Source organism: Plectropomus leopardus, chromosome 16 (assembly GCF_008729295.1).
Source record: "Plectropomus leopardus isolate mb chromosome 16, YSFRI_Pleo_2.0, whole genome shotgun sequence".
NCBI lineage: Eukaryota > Metazoa > Chordata > Actinopteri > Perciformes > Serranidae > Plectropomus > Plectropomus leopardus.
The window spans coordinates 2525144-2543641 of record NC_056478.1 but is presented as its reverse complement, the minus strand read 5'-3'; the positions used below and the strand labels follow the sequence as shown (position 1 = coordinate 2543641).

The window sequence follows — 18498 nt, the reverse complement described above, 5'->3', positions numbered from 1 at the left end:
CACAGCTGGTCTACCTCTGGAGACGACAATGAAGCTGTGTTTCAGCGGGCAATCATCAAATTCAGACACAAGGAAGGCAGCGAGCAAACAAAAACAGGTCATCCAGCGTGTTTATTCACAGTTTGATTTTGATCTCGAAAACAGACATCTGTATTGTCAGCTTGATTGCGTTGTTTGTTTTCCGTCTGCGAGGAAGAGCCATCACTGTGTATAGCATTAGGTTCAAGTTCTTTTCTATTTGATGTTGTCGATATCAAAGGGAAGATTAGCCCCGCTTCATACAAGACGCTGATTCCTTTTAGCATTCGTCCGTCCAGCTCTCTAATCCATATTCTTCAAAAGCAGGTGGGCATCTGAGAGAGGTTCTCACGTTGTTTTATAAATAGAGTCTACCTGTAATTGAAATACACAGCCGGCATGTCAGAAGAAAGAGTGATTTGACAGGTCCGGCGTGGAAAAGTACGGCTCGCTCTCTCCTTCAGCTTGTAAAATCATGTTTGTAGCTGTCAGCTTCCATTTAAAACTGCAATTTTCTGTATGTGCGGACTATATGCCGAAGTGCTGCCTTAATTATCACTTCCCCACATTTTCAGAAATTGTGTGGAAGCCAGCTGAGGAGGAGAGGGGCAAAAAAGTTGCGCAGCTGTCTGTGTCATCCGTGCTTGAAATTAACACCGTGCTAGCTGCCGTGGAGCAGATATCGGAGCTGGTTGTTTGGTGTGGCGAAGGTGGAAGCCCCTCTGACAGATAGTCAATCCATCTCGACTTATTACATTCTGTACACAACTAGTCTGAGGCAAACAAACCGAACTAGCAAAATCCATTTGCTGCTGCTGGTTGTTGACATCTTGTGAAAAATAACCCTGCAGCACTATCAGCCTCGCTGGAAGAGCACGCTCTTTATTCAGCCGGCACATTTCAACACAGGACCTTTATCTTTCTATAGAATGAGTAAAACACAGCCGGTGTACACCTGCTCACTACAAAATGACTGAATCTCCACTGATCTTCTGAGAAGTGAACACACACACACACACACACACACACACACACACACACGCACACACATACAGACAGCTTTAAAACCATACACCATGCAGTGAAATTTCAAAATACAATACAGAACAAAATGGTACATAAACAATAAAAATGACATTATATTCACATTTTGCATTACTCATCAAATTTGTGCAATTTGTATATCCATGTTCGCTTGCTTTTTAGTCAAAGTATGGGAGATTGCTACAGTTCATCACATATTATCGCTGCCACCTGTGGATTAGCATAACGCTCGGGACACGCTGCCCGTGTTAACAATGTTGCTCGAGTGCGTCTTCGCTTCTGTTTAGCCACCGCACGTCTAGAGAAAGAGTGTGTAAGATTTTTTGTTTATTTTTGGGGGCTTTTATTGCCTTTAATTGATAGGACAGTGTGAGTGTGAAAAGGAGTAGAGAGGGAGGGGGAGACATGCAGCAAAGGGCCAAGGCCAGAATCAAACCCGCGGCCGCTGCGGGGAGGACACAGCCTCTGTACATGGGACGCCGCTTTATCCACTGAGCCACCAGGTGCCCCAGTCTCGCCGATTTTTAACCATGTGACGCGCAGCTTTCAGCAAAAATTGTAAACACAGAGTTTTAATGGTGATACTGACTTTATAATTCCTTTATATTTCCTTCGCTACATTTTCCATCTCTATATCTGTGGCAGACAAAGAAATGCATCTTTCACTCCCCTTTTTCTGTCTCCATTTCAAAATAAAAGCCTACTGACAACCTTCCTGTCAATAGATTTGCATCAGTTGGTGATACAAGGCTTTTTTGTGTGTGTGTGAAATATTTGCAGGACCGTGCTGTTGACAGTCATAAATGCGTGGCCCCTGAATTAAATTAAATCAAAATGCTGTCCTGGCAGACTTTGTGATAACAGCAAATATCTTATCATATTTCAAAGAAACAATATATCATTTTGTGATTCAACTAGTGATTTCACACATCTAGCAATTTCACAAAAATGCACACAGTGTAATCAATTTAATTCAATTAAATTCAAAAAGAATCAGCTCATAGTGAGGTCCATAGACAATAAAACATAAAAATATTAACAAAATAAACTGGGGGAAAAAGGACACAGAAAAAAATAGCTAAATTAATACAAATAAAACAATATTTAAAAAATAATTTTTGAGATGCCTTTAAAAGCTTCTAATCAAATAACCGTAGAGTAATTTGTCTTTTAGTAACAAGTTTCTGCGATCATGTATCCAGAAAGCTTCCTTCTGTTTTCTTAGGAAATTAACAATACTCCTCAGCCCAGAATTTTATTCATCAATACCAATAAAAGACTCATTCTAAAATGTTTGACCTCCAAAAATGTGTGAGGGATTCCCGCAGGACTTTTTTTTTAGTCGATGTCTCATGTTCCTTGTTCCTATCTTTGGTTGATTTTTAATTTCACCCACGATTGGATGAGTAAAGCCTCTGGTTTCCCTCGTGTCTTTGCAGCTGATGCAACTTCCACGCCTGCTGCGATCACCCGTTTTGTAACGCACTGTTTACACAACCTCAACTTTTCCTGCTCCCTGGACCAAAAAAGGCGAGTTTGTAGAAAGTTTAGAATGAGTAAATGTGACCAACTGGGGTTTGAGTCATAAAGGCCTTGGGATAAGATCAGTGGCTGAGGTTGCTGTGTTGTATTTGTGAATGTTAGTTATTGCAGAGGGACTGGGGAGAGAGAGAGAGACAGAGACGGACCGGGAGAGGAGATCTGGGCTCTCCTCGAAGCCTTGGCAGAGACAGACAGGCTGCACTTCCCTCTGGGGAAGATTCAATTATAAATGATGCTTCCGCTCGGACCCATCTTGGAATCCCTTATTCTTTAGGAGATCTTCTTCACCTAATCCTCAGCAGAGTTTGGCGTGGCCTGCCTCTGAAGTGATGTGCCTCACACACATTGTGTGTCATGCATTATGAATGATGGGAAGGAGACACTCATGTCCTAATTTCGCTGAGAGCGGTGTGAACATCAACACTGGAGCTGACAGAATGCTAATTTTCGCCATAGAAGGCAGCAGGATTGAGTCAGGTTTTACAGAGCTTTAGTGTGCCAATGTCCCAAATATTTGTGGAGAAAAGCCGACTCTTCCCCACCATTGCTGCCCATCTTTGTCTGTCTGTCTCTTTTACCCTTCTTCGCCTCAGCTGTCTCCAAACTGCAGTCTTTCTCTCTCTTCTGTCTGAAAATGCTACGTGCAGCATTAACCCGAAGGGACTGTTTGGTGCATTTACGCACTTTTCCTTATTCATTTTTTGATAATTTTGGTTGTGTTCATACATTTTGAGATTACGCATTTTTGTTTAATCTTGGAATTTCCGGCTCAGCTCGTACAAAAAGTGTAAAATACACTGTGGAAAAAAATTATAACATTCAAAAGGTGAAGGTCAAAAAATGCTCCATTGAAACCGATTCAAACTGACATTTTTTATTTAATTTATCTACTGTTATGCACTTTAAAGCACAGGTAATTTTCTTAAATTTTTTCTTTTTTTTTTTTTTTTACTAATTTGTTGTTCATTTTTGGCTCGTTTCTTCTGTTTTTCCTTTTTTGTAAGAAATCAAGCCAGTTTGCTCAGGTCTCAAAGGGTTAATGTGTCTCTATATAAACAGCACTGTGCTGCTGCATGGACAACTCCTGGTGCTGAAATTAGGTTTTTCTAAACTAGGCAGCAGGATGGAGTCAGGTTTTACAGAGCTTTAGCATGTCAGTCTCCCAAATATTTGTCGTGGAGAAAAGCCGATTTTTTCCCCACCTTTGCTGCCCATCTTTGTCTGTCTGTCTCTTCCTCTTTTACCCCGCATCCTTCTTCGCCTTCGCTGCCTTACACCTTCTTTCCTTTCATCTCTCTGCGACGTCTCTCTCTCCTTTCTAAAAATGCTCCTGGTGGCAGTGTGCAGCGTGCAGCATTAAAGTCAGCAGACAGGTCTTCTTTGTAACCGAGAGTGCTGCGTGGATCTCCGCCCTCCCTCCCCCAGCCTCTGAAATCCTCTTCAGACCCTCTTCCCTCTTCCTTTTCCAACCAGAGAGAATAGGAGCTGACATCTCCAGAGAACCGAGAAAAAAATCATTTAAAGCCCTTCCTCTCTGTCCACTCACCGCTACAACGGAGAAGAGTGTCAGTAATGCAGCAGGAGGGGAGACAGAGGGGGGAGGGGGTGAGACTGGCTTTCAGAGTTTCACAGTAATGAGGGGAGAGTTGTTATGGCTCACCTTCTGCTGTTCCAGTCTGTGTGTGTGTGCATGTGCGAGTGTTTTCACTTGTGTACTCACATTTGCGCCTTCGCAGTGTTACACGAAGCCGAAGTGAGGATACATGACTGCTTCGTTAATGGGCGTCTGTGAGTCGATCTTCCTGTTCTTCTGTAGGGATCTGAGGATGATTTGACATGCCTGTGAGTAAGGAAGCCTTTTTCCTGTTGCTCCGAGAGGACGGGGGGGGGGGGGGGGGGGATCTCACATCTACGCCACTTGACTCTCTCTCTCCATCTGTGTTTCTCTGTTCTCCGTGTCTCCCCTCCTTCCTCGTGCACACGGTGACTCTCCCACCACTCTCCCCTGCTCTCCCCCTGCTCATATCCCCACTTCTGCCTCAGCAACATGATACAGATGGCAAATCAAGCTGTTCATCATGGAAATATGTCAAGTGTGTCCCCCGCCAGTGAAGGGTGACAAAAACGATGAGAACTTTTTGATTGAGCCGTCTCAACATGTCTTGTGTTGCTGGAAGTCGTCGAACCTTCAGTGTTTTTGAGCACAATCCAATTACAAGAATTGTTATGGAAGAAATACAATTGGCAACATTGCCAATGCCCAGTGTCCAGAATTTTTTTCAAACTTTTTTTGTCGGTGTTGTATTTTTCTGCAAATCATAGAACATGGTTGGCAACCATTGCAACGTATGTCTCGTACGTGCTTTATCAACATTTCTAAAAGTAGTAGTATTACAGCTGATGATGTCATCTGGAGGTGGAGGGGATGGTGGATGTCGTGATACCTAGAAGAGATGCCTGCCAAGTTGCAGAAAGCTGTCAGAGACAAACAAACGACAAAAACAGGGATTTTTTAGCAAGTCAGCTTCGAGTTTTTAGCAGCTTAGCTGCCAAACATGGTTGTTTTTAGCAACCTTTTTCTGTGTTTCCAGCTGGAATGGTGCCACAAGAAGGTGTTTTTTTACAGAGACATTGATGGCTTCTCCAGCTGTGACGGGCCACCAAAACTGTGCTTTTTAAGCCCTTGACTAGTTTATGAGCTTTGTTAGTCTCAGGCATTATCTTCAAGCACGTCATTCTTCTCGTGTTTCCAACAGGAACGGAGGATTGGTCGAACCTGTAGAAAAGATATGGCAAATAGCATTTTGTGGGCCAAATCTGGCCTTCAGGGGAGTGCACCGAGTTTGGTGACCTCACATAACTCCCAATTTCAGCCTGAGCTGAGCTCTAATTAATTGGAATAGATTAAAAACACCTGCGTTATTGTGCAGAGACTTTAATATAACTCACTATTAACGACATGGGGCTGCTCTTTGGACAGCGCCTGGTGCTGAAATCAGTTTTCTTACTAGACAAACGACAAATGAAAAATTGAAAATGTTTATTTTTTATTAAAGAATACCTCATCTGGTTAATTAAAATACACAGTTAATCTGTCAGTATAATTTAACCTGAAGATAGCCGAGCTCAATGAAATTGAAATTATAAAATGAAATGAAAAAATAGTGAGAAACAGACATTTACAGAAAGGTGGACAAAATATTACAAGCATCGTTAGCAACGGTGATCAACAAAATGACTATAAAGTTAAAGCTGCACCTCTTTTATGCAGTTTGAACAAATATTCAGTTTTTGTTCAACAAAATGAACTAGTAACTTCTTTGATTATTTTAGTCATTTTTAAACAAAAAAGGCAAAACATTTGCTAGTTACAGCTTCTATTTGCTGCTTTTCTTTTTGTAAACTGAAAATTGAAGACGGCACATTGAACTCTAAGAAACAAGAATAATGAATAGACATGTTCATATTCACATCAACTGAACTGAGCGAGGGCAACGATCAAACAGCATAAATTATGTAGACATCCTTAAAAAAAACAACGACATTCGAAAACACAGGCGGTCAATATTTCAGTGATCTTAAAAATAGCTTCATCTCATGTAGAAAAACGATCAATTTGGAAGAGGTCTTAAGAGAACAACATTTGTGAATGAAATACTTGATAAGATAATCAAATTATTGTTTACAAATTTATTTAAATGATTTTTGCTCTTTATTTGGAGACTTCAGTGCTAGTGGAGATGCACATTCGCTAACAGAGATCTGTGGGTCTCCAGCTAGGCGGTCTTCCAAGAAACTGAGATAGACATTGTTTTCATTTTTGACATTTCAAAGACCATTGTCTCATTTAATCGTTTGTTTCATTTTCAGATTAGTTGATATTGAAAATAATGGTTGGCTGCAGGCCCGTACAGCAGCAAAATATGCCCTTGTCATGTGTCCCGTCTCCGGCCGTCCCTCTGCACTGGCACCAGCACTCGACTCCACCAGAACTGTCAGCTCTAAATCTCCCTGCAGCAGAGAGGCCCCAGCTTCTCTTGGCATTGTTGGACCACTGTAGCACAAATACAACCGCTGTAGTATTTGACTGCTCAATCCCAGCGAGCGGCGCGGCTGCCCAGCGGCTCAGACTTTATCATCCTGGCTACTGGTGCTGCTTTACAGCCCGAGCAGAAGCTGCCTGAGCCTCTGCCTCGCTTTGTTGCATTTGCTAGTGGGTTCTGGCTCATAAAGTTAGAATACGACTCTGACAAAATGTTATACAATGTAGAGTAATCCATAGAATCCCGGGACGCAGCGTGAAGACCGGGAAATAACTTTCTAAGCTGTAATCGCACACTGTGTAGTTAGTTTTCTGCAACCTTTTGACATTAATTTAGGTTTACACATAGAAGTTCCCCCGTTAGTGATCGTACCTGATACAGAATACCTCCCTGAAGTTTAATTTGGCTGAAAATATTAGTTGTTGTTTTTTAAACAATTTTGCTGTAAACAAATGTGTCTAAATCCTAAGTCTGTATGTATTTTCCGGCGTGTTGCCTGCACATATATCACAGAGCAACTCTGACTTCTTTTCACCACGTCCATTCTCTTCGTTTTTCCTCCTCTTCTGGTTTTTGGCGCGTGAATCCATGTAGTGTGGTCATGCTACAGCTCATTATAACAGTGTAAATCATTCAGGGCTGGCTGTTTTCTTTACATAGCTACTCTTCACGACACGCTGCCCTTCATCAGTCATCTTCTGAATTTTGTTCAGTGGCGCTGATGAGATGGGACAATGTTGAGCAGGGACACTCAACATGCTCTGTTAGGGGCCACTTTCCTAAAGTGACAGGTGGCCAGGGGCCATTCCCTTCAATGTATTTAGGTTTTTTGAATATTTTTATAGGATTTTAAGGCAAATTCCAGGATTACAGGACATTTTTTTCTGATTTAAAGACATTTTTAGGATTTTAAGACATTTTTTTGATTTGACAAGGTTTCTAGGATTTCAGGAAATATTTTTGGATTTTAGGCCATTTCTCAGATTTCAGGTCATTTCTAGGATATTGAGATATTTTTGTGATTTTAGGACAGTTCTAGGATTTCAGGAAATTGATTTTACGACGTTTCTAGGATTTTCAGATGTTTCCAGAATTTCAGAATATTTTTAGGATTTAAGGATGTTTTGGGGGATTTCAGGACATTTCACAGATTTCTAGGATCTGTCAGGGGGTTTGGGGATCCTCCACTAGTACTTTTTTTGATAAACAAATCCTATTTTCATGCTTTTTTAATCACCCTGTTAAGTCATGTATACTAAAAGTACAAAAACAATTTCCAGTCTGAATCCCTTTTTTTTCATTGTGAATTAGAAAACAGTTAGAGGGCCACCTAGTACCTTATCATGGGCTAAATTTGGCCCACGGGCCATAAGTTGAGTCACTGATGTAAAGTATATGTGCACAAAAAACATGTTTTTTATGCTACAGAAACACATTAAAACAGCACAGATGCACAATCATAGACATGTATAGTATTTTTACAATTTGCTGTAAACTTGATTCTGGCAGCTGATAGTGGCGAGAAAGCGAGAGAGTGTTCAATCATCAGTGCCGTTCCTCACTCTCTCCCAGAGGGGAGAGCCAACAGTTGGAAATATGAATTATGAAATGATAAGAGGTTGTAAAATGGAGATAAATCCCGGTGATTACACAGCTCACTATCTCGCAATTCGATTCCTCTGTCAATGATTCTTTATTGTAGTTGTGTGAAGGACAGCAAGCCTAATAATTCCCCATGTATGAAGCACGGCAGGAGAAAGCATTGTGATGATAGAGTTCTTTTGAACGTGATTGAGGAGGCAATTACATTTTGCATCTCACTTTCAGGATTTTTTTTTTCTGAGGCTCGTCTTTCTTTTTCCTCATTCTCCGATGGCAGAGAATTCGACCACATCAAACCGTGTTTGTCTTCTTTTTCCATCCCCTGGGGTGCCAGCGCTGCAGAAAGCCCAAGAGATAACAAGGGGAAAGACATAAAAGCACATAAACAACACACACCAAGGAGAGAGGAGAGGAGAGTGTGTGTGTGTGTGTGTGTGTGTGTGTGTGTGTGTGTGTGTGTGTGGATGTGTGTGTCAATTCAGACTCATACGTGTCTATGCAGATGACTTTGAGCACGTGTGTTTGTGCGTGCATACTTACACAGAGAGTTTACAGCATTTAGCCACTGCAGTTTTGTGCCTCGTGGGTAGCTGGCAGTGGCACCTTTTTCTTTGTGGCTGCCCATACACACGTGCACACACAGGTGCACACATACGCACACACACAAATCCAACCTCCACTAGAATGAAAAAAACACTCTTGACCGCCGCCTCCCTGCAGCCTGTGCAGTTGGACAGACAGTAACAGTGTTTTACCGTAGGTCCTCCACCAGCTGCCTCTTAGCAGAGGGTTTTATCGCAGCATGGTGTGGCGCCCGACTACAGCCAATTACCCAGTTATTACAGACGTGCGCCCTGGCAGCTGCTTTGCTCTTTTTGCTCCTTTATAGATAGTATTGTGGCCTTGTTTGATTTAAATGTGTGTGTGTGTGTGTGTGTGTGTGTGTGTGTGTGTGTGTGTGTGTGAGTGAGTGAGTGAGTGAGTGAGTGAGTGAGTGAGTGAGAGAAAAACGAGGGAGGGGAGCGTACAAATGTGTAAATAATGTCTGTAAAATGTTTAACATGCATACATTCTGTATGTATAATTAGCAAAACACTGAGCTGGAGCAGAGGCCAAGATTTTTCCTGCCGGTCGAGCAACCCGGTCACCAGATGTTGGCTTTGTAACTTTCTGCAAACCATGTAGATGTTTGTATGATACTAATATGAAGATACATTGAAACTGTATGTGTGTTTACATTTCGACAATGCTGTGGTGGTTAATGTGTGGTTTAGGCACACAAACCCCTTGGTCATGGTTAAGAAATGATCATGTTTGGGTTGAAAATACTCACTTTTTGTGGCACAACACAGCTAATAAAGGATGTTGATGGCTTGGTAAAAATCATGTGCTTTTCGTTGCTTTTTTTGGATGGAAATGTTGATATGAAAAGTATAAAACTTACAAATGTAACATGTTCATGGTTTGCAGAAACCTACAATGCCAGCATTTTCCTCTGGCGACTTGGTCAAATGTGTTGAAAGAGGTGACCTTCCGTCATTTCTGGCTCTGTGTGAAAATACCATATCCTCCTCCTTTTTTGCTTCCTTTCTCTTGTTGGGTAACGTCAAGTGTGGGCCTGAAGGACAGGACAGAGCTCTGTTCTGCAGACAGGTGTCCTGACCTTCTGTCTGCTCTCCCACGCCTCGGGGGACCTCAGCGAAATAGAGGCCACGGCTTTGACCTAGTCTCTCATCTACAGTTTGTCTCTAAACGGAGGCGCACTGCAGATGCAATGAATCACAACAGCGGGGAGCGATGCATTAGTGCAGCGCCTTTGTTTCAAAGATGTTTAAGGCTCATATGGGAGTATTTTGTTTTATCATCAACTATCACTCACAGACAATCAGTGATGGTCGTAATTTCTTTTAGAGGGCTTCCTATGTCGCACCACTTCACTCGCGAATCAATAGAGCACCCATATGCTACAATTAGATTTCAAATGGCCTCCCTCCAATACCCACTGGCCATGGCAAGATTGCATTATTCAAATATGGAGATGAAAGTCCCCTCTGATCCACTAAAAATAACATCTTGTGCAGTAATCTGTTTGTAGATTTGATTCCTTTGATGAAATTTCCCCTGTAGTTGGCTTTTCACCAGGGAAAACATGGCTGCAGAAGACATGCATGCTGGATGCTTCGTTTGTGCTGTTTGCTGGCGTGATGGCAGGAAGTGTCAGTCTTTGAAACAGTGCCAAGAATGACCACAATAACGATGGAAAGACTTTAGCGATTACTAAACAGAAAAGAAAAGGATGCAGCAAACTTTGAAGGGGGTTTTCACATTTGACAACAAGCAAATAACAAATTGGACCACTTTAACAGTAACTTTCAACCATATTTCTTTAATGCATTTGACTAAATAAACATCCAAGATGTTGTATCAAAGCCTTTGTTGAACTGCTACCAAGCAAATCAAGGTAAAACAAAACAGCCCATTACTCTGGCACTCTCTGTTACAGAGCTCCTTCTTTTTTAAAGGTTGTCGTACTAATGAACCAAGTTATTTTCCAGACAGTGAATGACTTTTCTTTTGTTGCACTTTAGCACTTCTAATTGCATGCACATTTTAAAAGGGTTTTGCCAAAGCACTAATGTAAGATCTTGTTGCTAATGTAGAGTACACACTGCTCCAAAACAGAGAAAGCAATACTTTGTTTTATAATTCTAATGAAGAAAAGTTTCTTTTTTTTCTTCTTTATGCAGCACTCTGTTTTTCAGTACAACAAGTTTTTAATATAAAAAAAAAATGATAAGACGCTTGTTTATGGACACTTTCAGCCCTTTTGCTCTTAGTGAAATTATTCAAATAAAACTTAAGCTTCAGCGTTGCTGCCACAATTCTATATATACTATCCTGGCAGGAAGCACGGCAATATATCAGTAAAGCACAACTGGTTTTCGTGGCACCGTCCCAGCCGCGAAAGCAATGATGTCTGGGTAAAATCCAACTAGTTTTTCTGATACTATCCGGGAAGAAATGCAGCAGTGTCTTTACAAAAAATCAGCCACTTTTGGTCGCACTATCCCATCTGGAAAATTGTCTCACTAATGAACCAAATTTTTTTCAAGACAGTGAACGAGTTTTTTTTAAGTTGTTGCACTCTTGCACTTCTAATTACATGCACATTTTAAAAGGGTTTAAAAGTGCTAATGTGAGATCTGTTGCTAATGTAGAGTACACACTGCTTCAGAACATCAGAAGCAATACTATCTTTTCATTTTAATGAAGAAAAGCTTTTTTTCTGAATTTTTTTCAACCTGGCACTACTCCAGCAGGAAATGCAGCGATGTCTCTGTAAAAAGCAATCCCCTTTTTGTTTCACTATCCAGGCAGGAAATCTCCTAATAATGAAACAAATAATTTTCAGACAGCATATGACAGTGTTTTTGTTGCACTCTTGCACTTATAATTACATGCACATTTTAATCGTTTTTTTTCTTTTATTTTTACCAAAGTACTAATGTGAGATCTTCTTGCTAATGTAGAGTACACGTGCTTTAGAACAGCACAAACAGTTCTTTGTTTTAATTTTTATGATTGTCTTTTTTCTTTTTTTTTAATTTTTGCAATCTGTTTTCATTGTAACTAATTTTTAATATACAAAAAAAAACTTTAAAGGACTGTTGTGTATGAACAGTTTCAGGGCATATTAGTGCCCAAGGAACTGTTAGTTAAGTAATTTAGAGTAGGCATCTTAAAATATGATAAATCACTAAAATTCAATTACATTGGCACAATGAACATCCACTATTGGTTAGAAAAGCCCTCTCGCCTGGAAAGAGCAATTTTGCTCTGCAGTGAAGTTAATAAAATGAAACTCTTGACCTTGAGCCAAACCGCCACAATTCTAATACATAATATTTATATTTGTATATACACAAAATACTGTGGTTTTCGTCGCACTATGCCAGCAGGATACGCAGTGATGTCTCTGTAGAAAACAAACTCTTTCTTGTGTCATAATCCCTGCAGCAAAAGCAGCAATGTCTTGTGAAAAAACCACTGCCTTTGGTGACACCATCGTGGTCATAAATGTATCAAAGAAAAGCCGCTTTTCGTGACACCATTGGTGTAAAACGCAGCGATTTCTCGTTAAAAACCACCTCCTTTTTCCATCTGATCTGGAAAAGCAGCAATGTCTTTGTAAAAAAGGAAAAGAAAATTTTGTGGCATTATCCTGGCAGAAGGATAGTCTCACTAATGAACCAAGTGAATTTCTAGGCAGTGTATAACATTGTTTTTTTTGTTGCACTCTTGCACTTCTAATTACATGCACATTTTTAAAAGGTTTTTTGAGTGTTAATGTGAGATCTTCTTGCTAATTTAGAGTACACACCACTTCAAAACATCAAAAGCAATATTTTGTTTTATTTTAATGAAGAAAAGCTCTTTTTTACACATTCTGTTTTCAGTGTAACATTTTTTTTAATATGGGGTGAAAAAAAAAAAACCTTGAAAGGACCATTATTAAAAACTGTTTCAGGGCAGGTTAGTGCCAAGGAGGTGTTAGTTGAAGTAATTGAGAGTACGTATGTAAAAATATGCTGGACAAGTTAAAATATGCCACTGCTTACCCTCTTTCATCTAATCAGTCTCCTGAAATTCAGTTACATTGGCGCTACTTACATCTACATCCTCTCTCCTGAAAGAAAACCCAAACTTTTTCTCTGTGGTGAAGTAATTCAAATGAAACTCTTGACCTTGAGCCGAGTCGCCACACTTCTACATTTCCTGCACAGTTTTTTTTTTTTTCCTCCGTTGAAATCTGCAGATCAGAAATGACGCCACACTCTGAGAGCTTTGCACACAATGAATGCATGAATTGATATGCAGTGGACTTGCTCTGCGTGTGGAGCTGCAGCCGGTGCAGTCTGGGCCCGGCAGGTTTTTTAAGGGAACGTGCTACATTTCGGCCATCTCGGGTTCTCTCTTCTCTGTACTTGTGCAGATAATCACCCACTTGTGCGATCGTATGTGAGAAGGCATCATGTTCTGTGTGTGTGTGTGTGTGTGTGTGTGTGTGTGTGTGTATGTGTGTGTGTGTGTGTGTGCGTGCGTGCGTGCGTGCGTGTGTGTGCGTGTGTGTTGTAAGCGCCACAATGTGCATTTGTATTTCCGTCAGCCTGCCTGCGTGCGTGTGGTTGCCCGAGTGTGTGTTTCATGCCGAAACATTGTCTTCTTGAAACGCTAAGCAAATCTCCTCAATGTGATAATTGGCTCCCCGGGGTGCTTGTATCTTTGCTGCTCATCATCGTCATCCCCTCCGGAAAAAAAAAAAGTGTGTGTTAGATGAGATAGGCGAAGTTTGCTCGTTTGTCGGGGATCCCAAGTCTGCCTGAACTCTCTTTGGCAAGAAGAAACTTTGAGGCAACGAGACAGCGGAGCCGCATCCGGTGCAACCTGGCTGCAGGCTGCTGTGGCGTCAGAGTGTGTTTTCAGTGACGCCATGAAGGAAATGAGCTATTTGAGGCAGGTGATACACAGCCTCAGCTGCGGCGATGTCATTGAGAGCAATCGAGAGATTTTATTTTTTCTCTTGAGGAAAATCTCACCGGGATACATCTGTGTTAAACCAGCCATGTAGGGTTATTAGTTACAAGGAGTGAGGCAGTTGTTTGAAGCTCGGGATGCTCCACTTGTTCAGATATTTTTCACTGGCGACCTCAGCCGGTGGTTTGCATCGCTGGCACCCGAGGTGTGTAAAATGCAGACCTGTTTGTGGGCCCGAAGGCAAATAGAGACACTCATCTGCTGGATAGAGTCTCCCTCTCTCTTACTCCCTCTCATCCATATGTTCTCGCGGTCTCGAGGGTATTATGGACTACAGAGCAGATTGTTGGCCGCTTCGTAGGGGAAACAGCGAGACAGCTGGGCACCCATCACAAGGCCAAACAGATGTTCAGGTGACTCAGAGAGGAAGTGAATGGAAAAGAGAGGAACGACAGGGAGGGGAGAGAGGTGATGTGGAAGAGAGGGATGGTGGAGACAGAAAAAAAAATTATACATTGATGCAAGAGCTCAGAGACTTCATTAGCAATCCCGTCAGCCTCTGAGGTGGGCCAAATGCTTTCCACTATCCTGAGGCCACCGGAGTCTGTTTCGTCTCCCATATTGATTCACCCACCAGTCTATCTGCTGTAGGTCTAATGCCTTTGATCTCTTGATTATCTTTGCCTAAATGTGGACGAGGTGGCTAAGCGGCTCAAGGATTCAGTGCTTTAATTCTGGTGCACCGTAGGGAACGTTCAGAAGTTAGAATTGAATCCGACCCTGCAACCAAATAATGAAACTTTACTCCTTGTTTCCGTGTCTTCCACGTGATGATTAAAAAAAAAAAAAAAAAAACTTGAACAGATTCAGTGGCTCGGAGCCAAACTTGATCCAATCAGAGCCTCTAATCCAGAGATACTCAGCTTGCTTTGCTTTTACAAAGTGACAGGAGGCCAGGGGCCAGTCGCAGCAGCTCTAGGATTTTAGGACATTTCTTGGAATTTAGGACATTTCTCTGATTTTAGGATGTTTCTGAGATTTTAGGACATTTCCTGGAATTTAGGATGTTTGTAGGGGTTTAGGGTGTTTCTAGGAATTTAGCATATCAGGACTTTATGATGTCTCTGGGTTTTTAGGAAGTATTTAGGATGTCATGACAGACAGGACAGTCATTTCTCAGATTTGAGAACCTGTCTAGGATTTTATAGCATTTCTCGGATTTTAGAATGTTTCTTGGTTTTAGGACATTTCTAGGATTTTGGGACATTTCAGGGAATTTAGGACATTTGTAGGACTTTAAGACGATAAGATTCTAGGACATTAATGCAGATTTTTAGACATTTCTTGACTTTTAAAACCTTTCTAGGATTTTAGGACGTTAGGGGTTTAGCTCCGTTGGCATCCTAACACTTTTTTTTGATCAACAAGCTCTATTTTGATGCTGTATTATGAACTCTGGCACCTTATGTATAGTTCATGTACAAAAAATATTCCCAGAATCACTTTATTGTTATTGTGAATTAGAAAATGTTTGGGGGGCCCTAGAACCCTATCAGGGGCTACATTTGGCCTGTGGACTCTAAGTTAGTGTCACTGCTCTAATCTGACACAAATCTGCATCGTGGCTGACGATGCAGATGTAGACAAAAATTTTCATTCTGGTGAGCCTCGCAGCCCCCCACTGATTCCGAGACCCCTTTTTTTCCTACATTGCATTTGTCAGATTAAACCTTATGAAGGTCCTTCGATTTTCCCCCCACCCCTTCTCCTGTTTCTCGTGCCAGCCTTTGTTCTTTGGTTGCAGGTCTCATATATAATACATGAGGATTGGGAGACTTATCCGGTCCTGGCCATACTGGCTGTTATTCCCTGGAAAGGGGCTATATTTAAGAGCTGGATAGGTCATAGATGGCGCCTGGGGAGCTGCTGACTTCTCCCCAAAAGGTGGTGGTGGCTGAATACCATTAAAAACCTAAAATAGAAGCCGGCACAATTACATTGGAGCAGTAGCTGTAAAGGAATTAGAGCAGATTTAGCCCCTAATGGAGGTTTGGATCTAGTTTTGTCAGGAAAGTGTCTTGTTGGCGACCACAGTCTGCTCCCCAGTGTCTAGTTACAGTATGTTTATACATCACAGAATTGGATTTTCTCCTTTTATCTGCCTCTATTTCTCCTGGAATGAATCTAATTCTGACCTTTTTTTGCTTCTTGTGTTTCCACAGCTGGCACCACCTATATCTTTGGGAAAGGAGGCGGTCTCATCACGTACACGTGGCCCAATAACGAGCGGCCGAGCACACGGACGGACCGGCTGGCGGTGGGATTCAGCACCACCATCAAGGACGGCATCCTCGTCCGCATCGACAGCGCCCCACGTCTGGGTGACTACATCATGCTCCACATCGTAAGTGCTTAATTTTATACCACCGTCTCTCAGCTGAAGTCAAGTCAGCTTTATTAATACAGCACTTTACACACAAACGCAGACTGTAGAGACGTTTTAACATACATAGTTCCCGGGCCACTTACTCTGCAAGGTGTCTCCGTGACTCCTGTTTCAGTTCCTGAAGTATTCATATGAGGCAGGGAAAAAAACAAAAAACACACAGTAGATAAAGGCCTTCCAAAATGAAATCATTTGTCCTATTCATATATTATCCCATGTATCCCCTGTTATTTTATACCATAACGCTGCATGATACAGTTTAACACGGTCAAACTTCAAATCCACACAAATGCACACTTTTCGTCTCTTTTGTAATGTGCACTAAACCGCCTTACAGCATCATACCTGCTGCAAATAACTTTTACCTGCATTCTTATACAGAAATTCTATAATAAATATGAATATAAGCATAACCTTAGCATTGTCCAATACTATACATTATCCAAAATACATAGAAACTGCTTCTCCGGCTTCCTCCCACAGTCCAAAGACATGCAGCTCAGGTTGTTTGGTGACTCTAAATTGCCCTTAGGTGTGACTGTGAGTGTGTGTGTTTGTCTGTCTATATGTGTCGGCTCTGCGATGGTCTGGCGAACTGTCCAGGGTGTTCCCCGCCTTCCACCCGATGACAGCTGGGATTGGCTCCAGCCCAGCCAACCCGAAAGCGGCCCCCATTTACTACAGTACATGACATTTTTTGCCCCTTTTGGATTCTCCATTTATTGTGGAAAAATGTGATTAAAACATTTTCTTCAAAAATTCAACATGATGTGATGAGAAACTGACACATAAATGCTTATTACTGCAGGTAAATTACTCCTTTAATGTAAGCTTGTTTTTTTGTAAGCACCCATGTCTCTAGCAGTACATCCACGAGCAAGCTGCTGACCACAAACAAACCTGTGAATTATTCCTCAAGGTTTATATATCGCAGGCTTCAGGCCAAATTCCAGCCCATCATGTTCTAACTGAATTATACAAACAGCAGATCCATAAAAGAAAAAAGAAAAACAAAAAATAGATAACTTACTCCTCTGCTCTGAGTCTGAGCTCGCCGTCCTCTCTCGGAATAACCCTACTTCTCCACCACATTCGAACTGACTCCCAGCATGAATAATGAATGCAACTCTCCATACATATGCAGCGTGTTCCCACATGTTGGAGGAACATGATAAAAATCGGAGAAGCGGGGAGGTAGTACGAGTTGAAATTCTTGGCCAGTCGACCGTGCATCCATGCAGCATCTTAATAATCTCAGTTTGCGACCTTGTGTTTGACTCGTTTTCATAAGCATTAAGTATTTAAATAATCATTAACAGCAACGAGGTGAATGCAGAGCGTCAAATCTCTGAGAAGGGGGGGGTGCAGAGGCAGCGGCGGTTTGGGGAGGTGGTGGAAGAGTTCCTGCTGACGGCATGCGAAAAAAGATGTGATGATGAGGAGGAGCTACAGTTGCTAAAGCAGATTGAAAGTCTTTTTCTTCTTAAAGAGCTCCCCTCATCTCCTGAGTGCTGGCCATGTGGTGCAGAAAAGCAGCCATCTGCTCTGCAAAGATGAGGGCCAACAGCGAGCAGTTTGGAGCTGCCTTTACAGTATAGAGAGATAAAGAGTGTGTGTGTGTGTGTGTGTGTGTGTGTGTGCATAGGTGAGAGAGGATGGAGAGAAAATGATAAAGACGTACAGTAGCAATGTGGGAAAACGCCTCTCTGCGTCCCTAACCGACTGAGTAATTGCAGGAGGCCCTAAAGGAAGGAAGAGGAATGCATTTTTAATTTTTTAGATACCACAGCACAGCTAGCCAAGCAGTATCTCCTATAATTTGGCCGCAAGTCGTCGGTCGGCAAATGTCTTCATTCGCTCAGCCTTTAATGAATTTACTGATAGAAAAAAAACAACTGGAGATGTCGCCAAATCATTCAGAGAAGCAGCATGTTCTGAACTCTGTGTTTTCTCTGTTCTGCTAATATTTCAGATGATTTATTGGCAGAAGAGGATGTGCAAACAAAGTGGGTTTCATTTAAAATTAACAGTGATTGTACCCATAAAGTGTGAAATACTTCACAAAGCTCCCTTTTTCCCACAGTTACACGACTGAACAAAAATGAGGAATGCTGGATTTTTTTTTGCCACAGGTGAACAGTAAATAATGAATCAGACCTTGGGTGAATATGAGGCTGTGGGACTGGTGGATTTGGTTACATCTCAAAGAAAACAAACCACTGCTTGACCTCACTTCTAATGTTTGTTGTTGTAATCTGGATACTACAT

At 41.7% G+C, this 18498-nt stretch overlaps 1 protein-coding gene across 1 annotated transcript in view; it reads left to right on the top strand.

Annotated features, from left to right (window-relative positions):
* LOC121955302 (neurexin-3b) overlaps positions 1-18498 on the top strand; it is a 405202-nt gene that overhangs the window by 291313 nt on the left and 95391 nt on the right. Inside the window, exon 19 of the mRNA XM_042503183.1 lies at positions 16007-16188. Within this exon, the coding sequence (XP_042359117.1) occupies positions 16007-16188 (182 nt within the window). The remainder of the gene's footprint in view (positions 1-16006; positions 16189-18498) is intronic.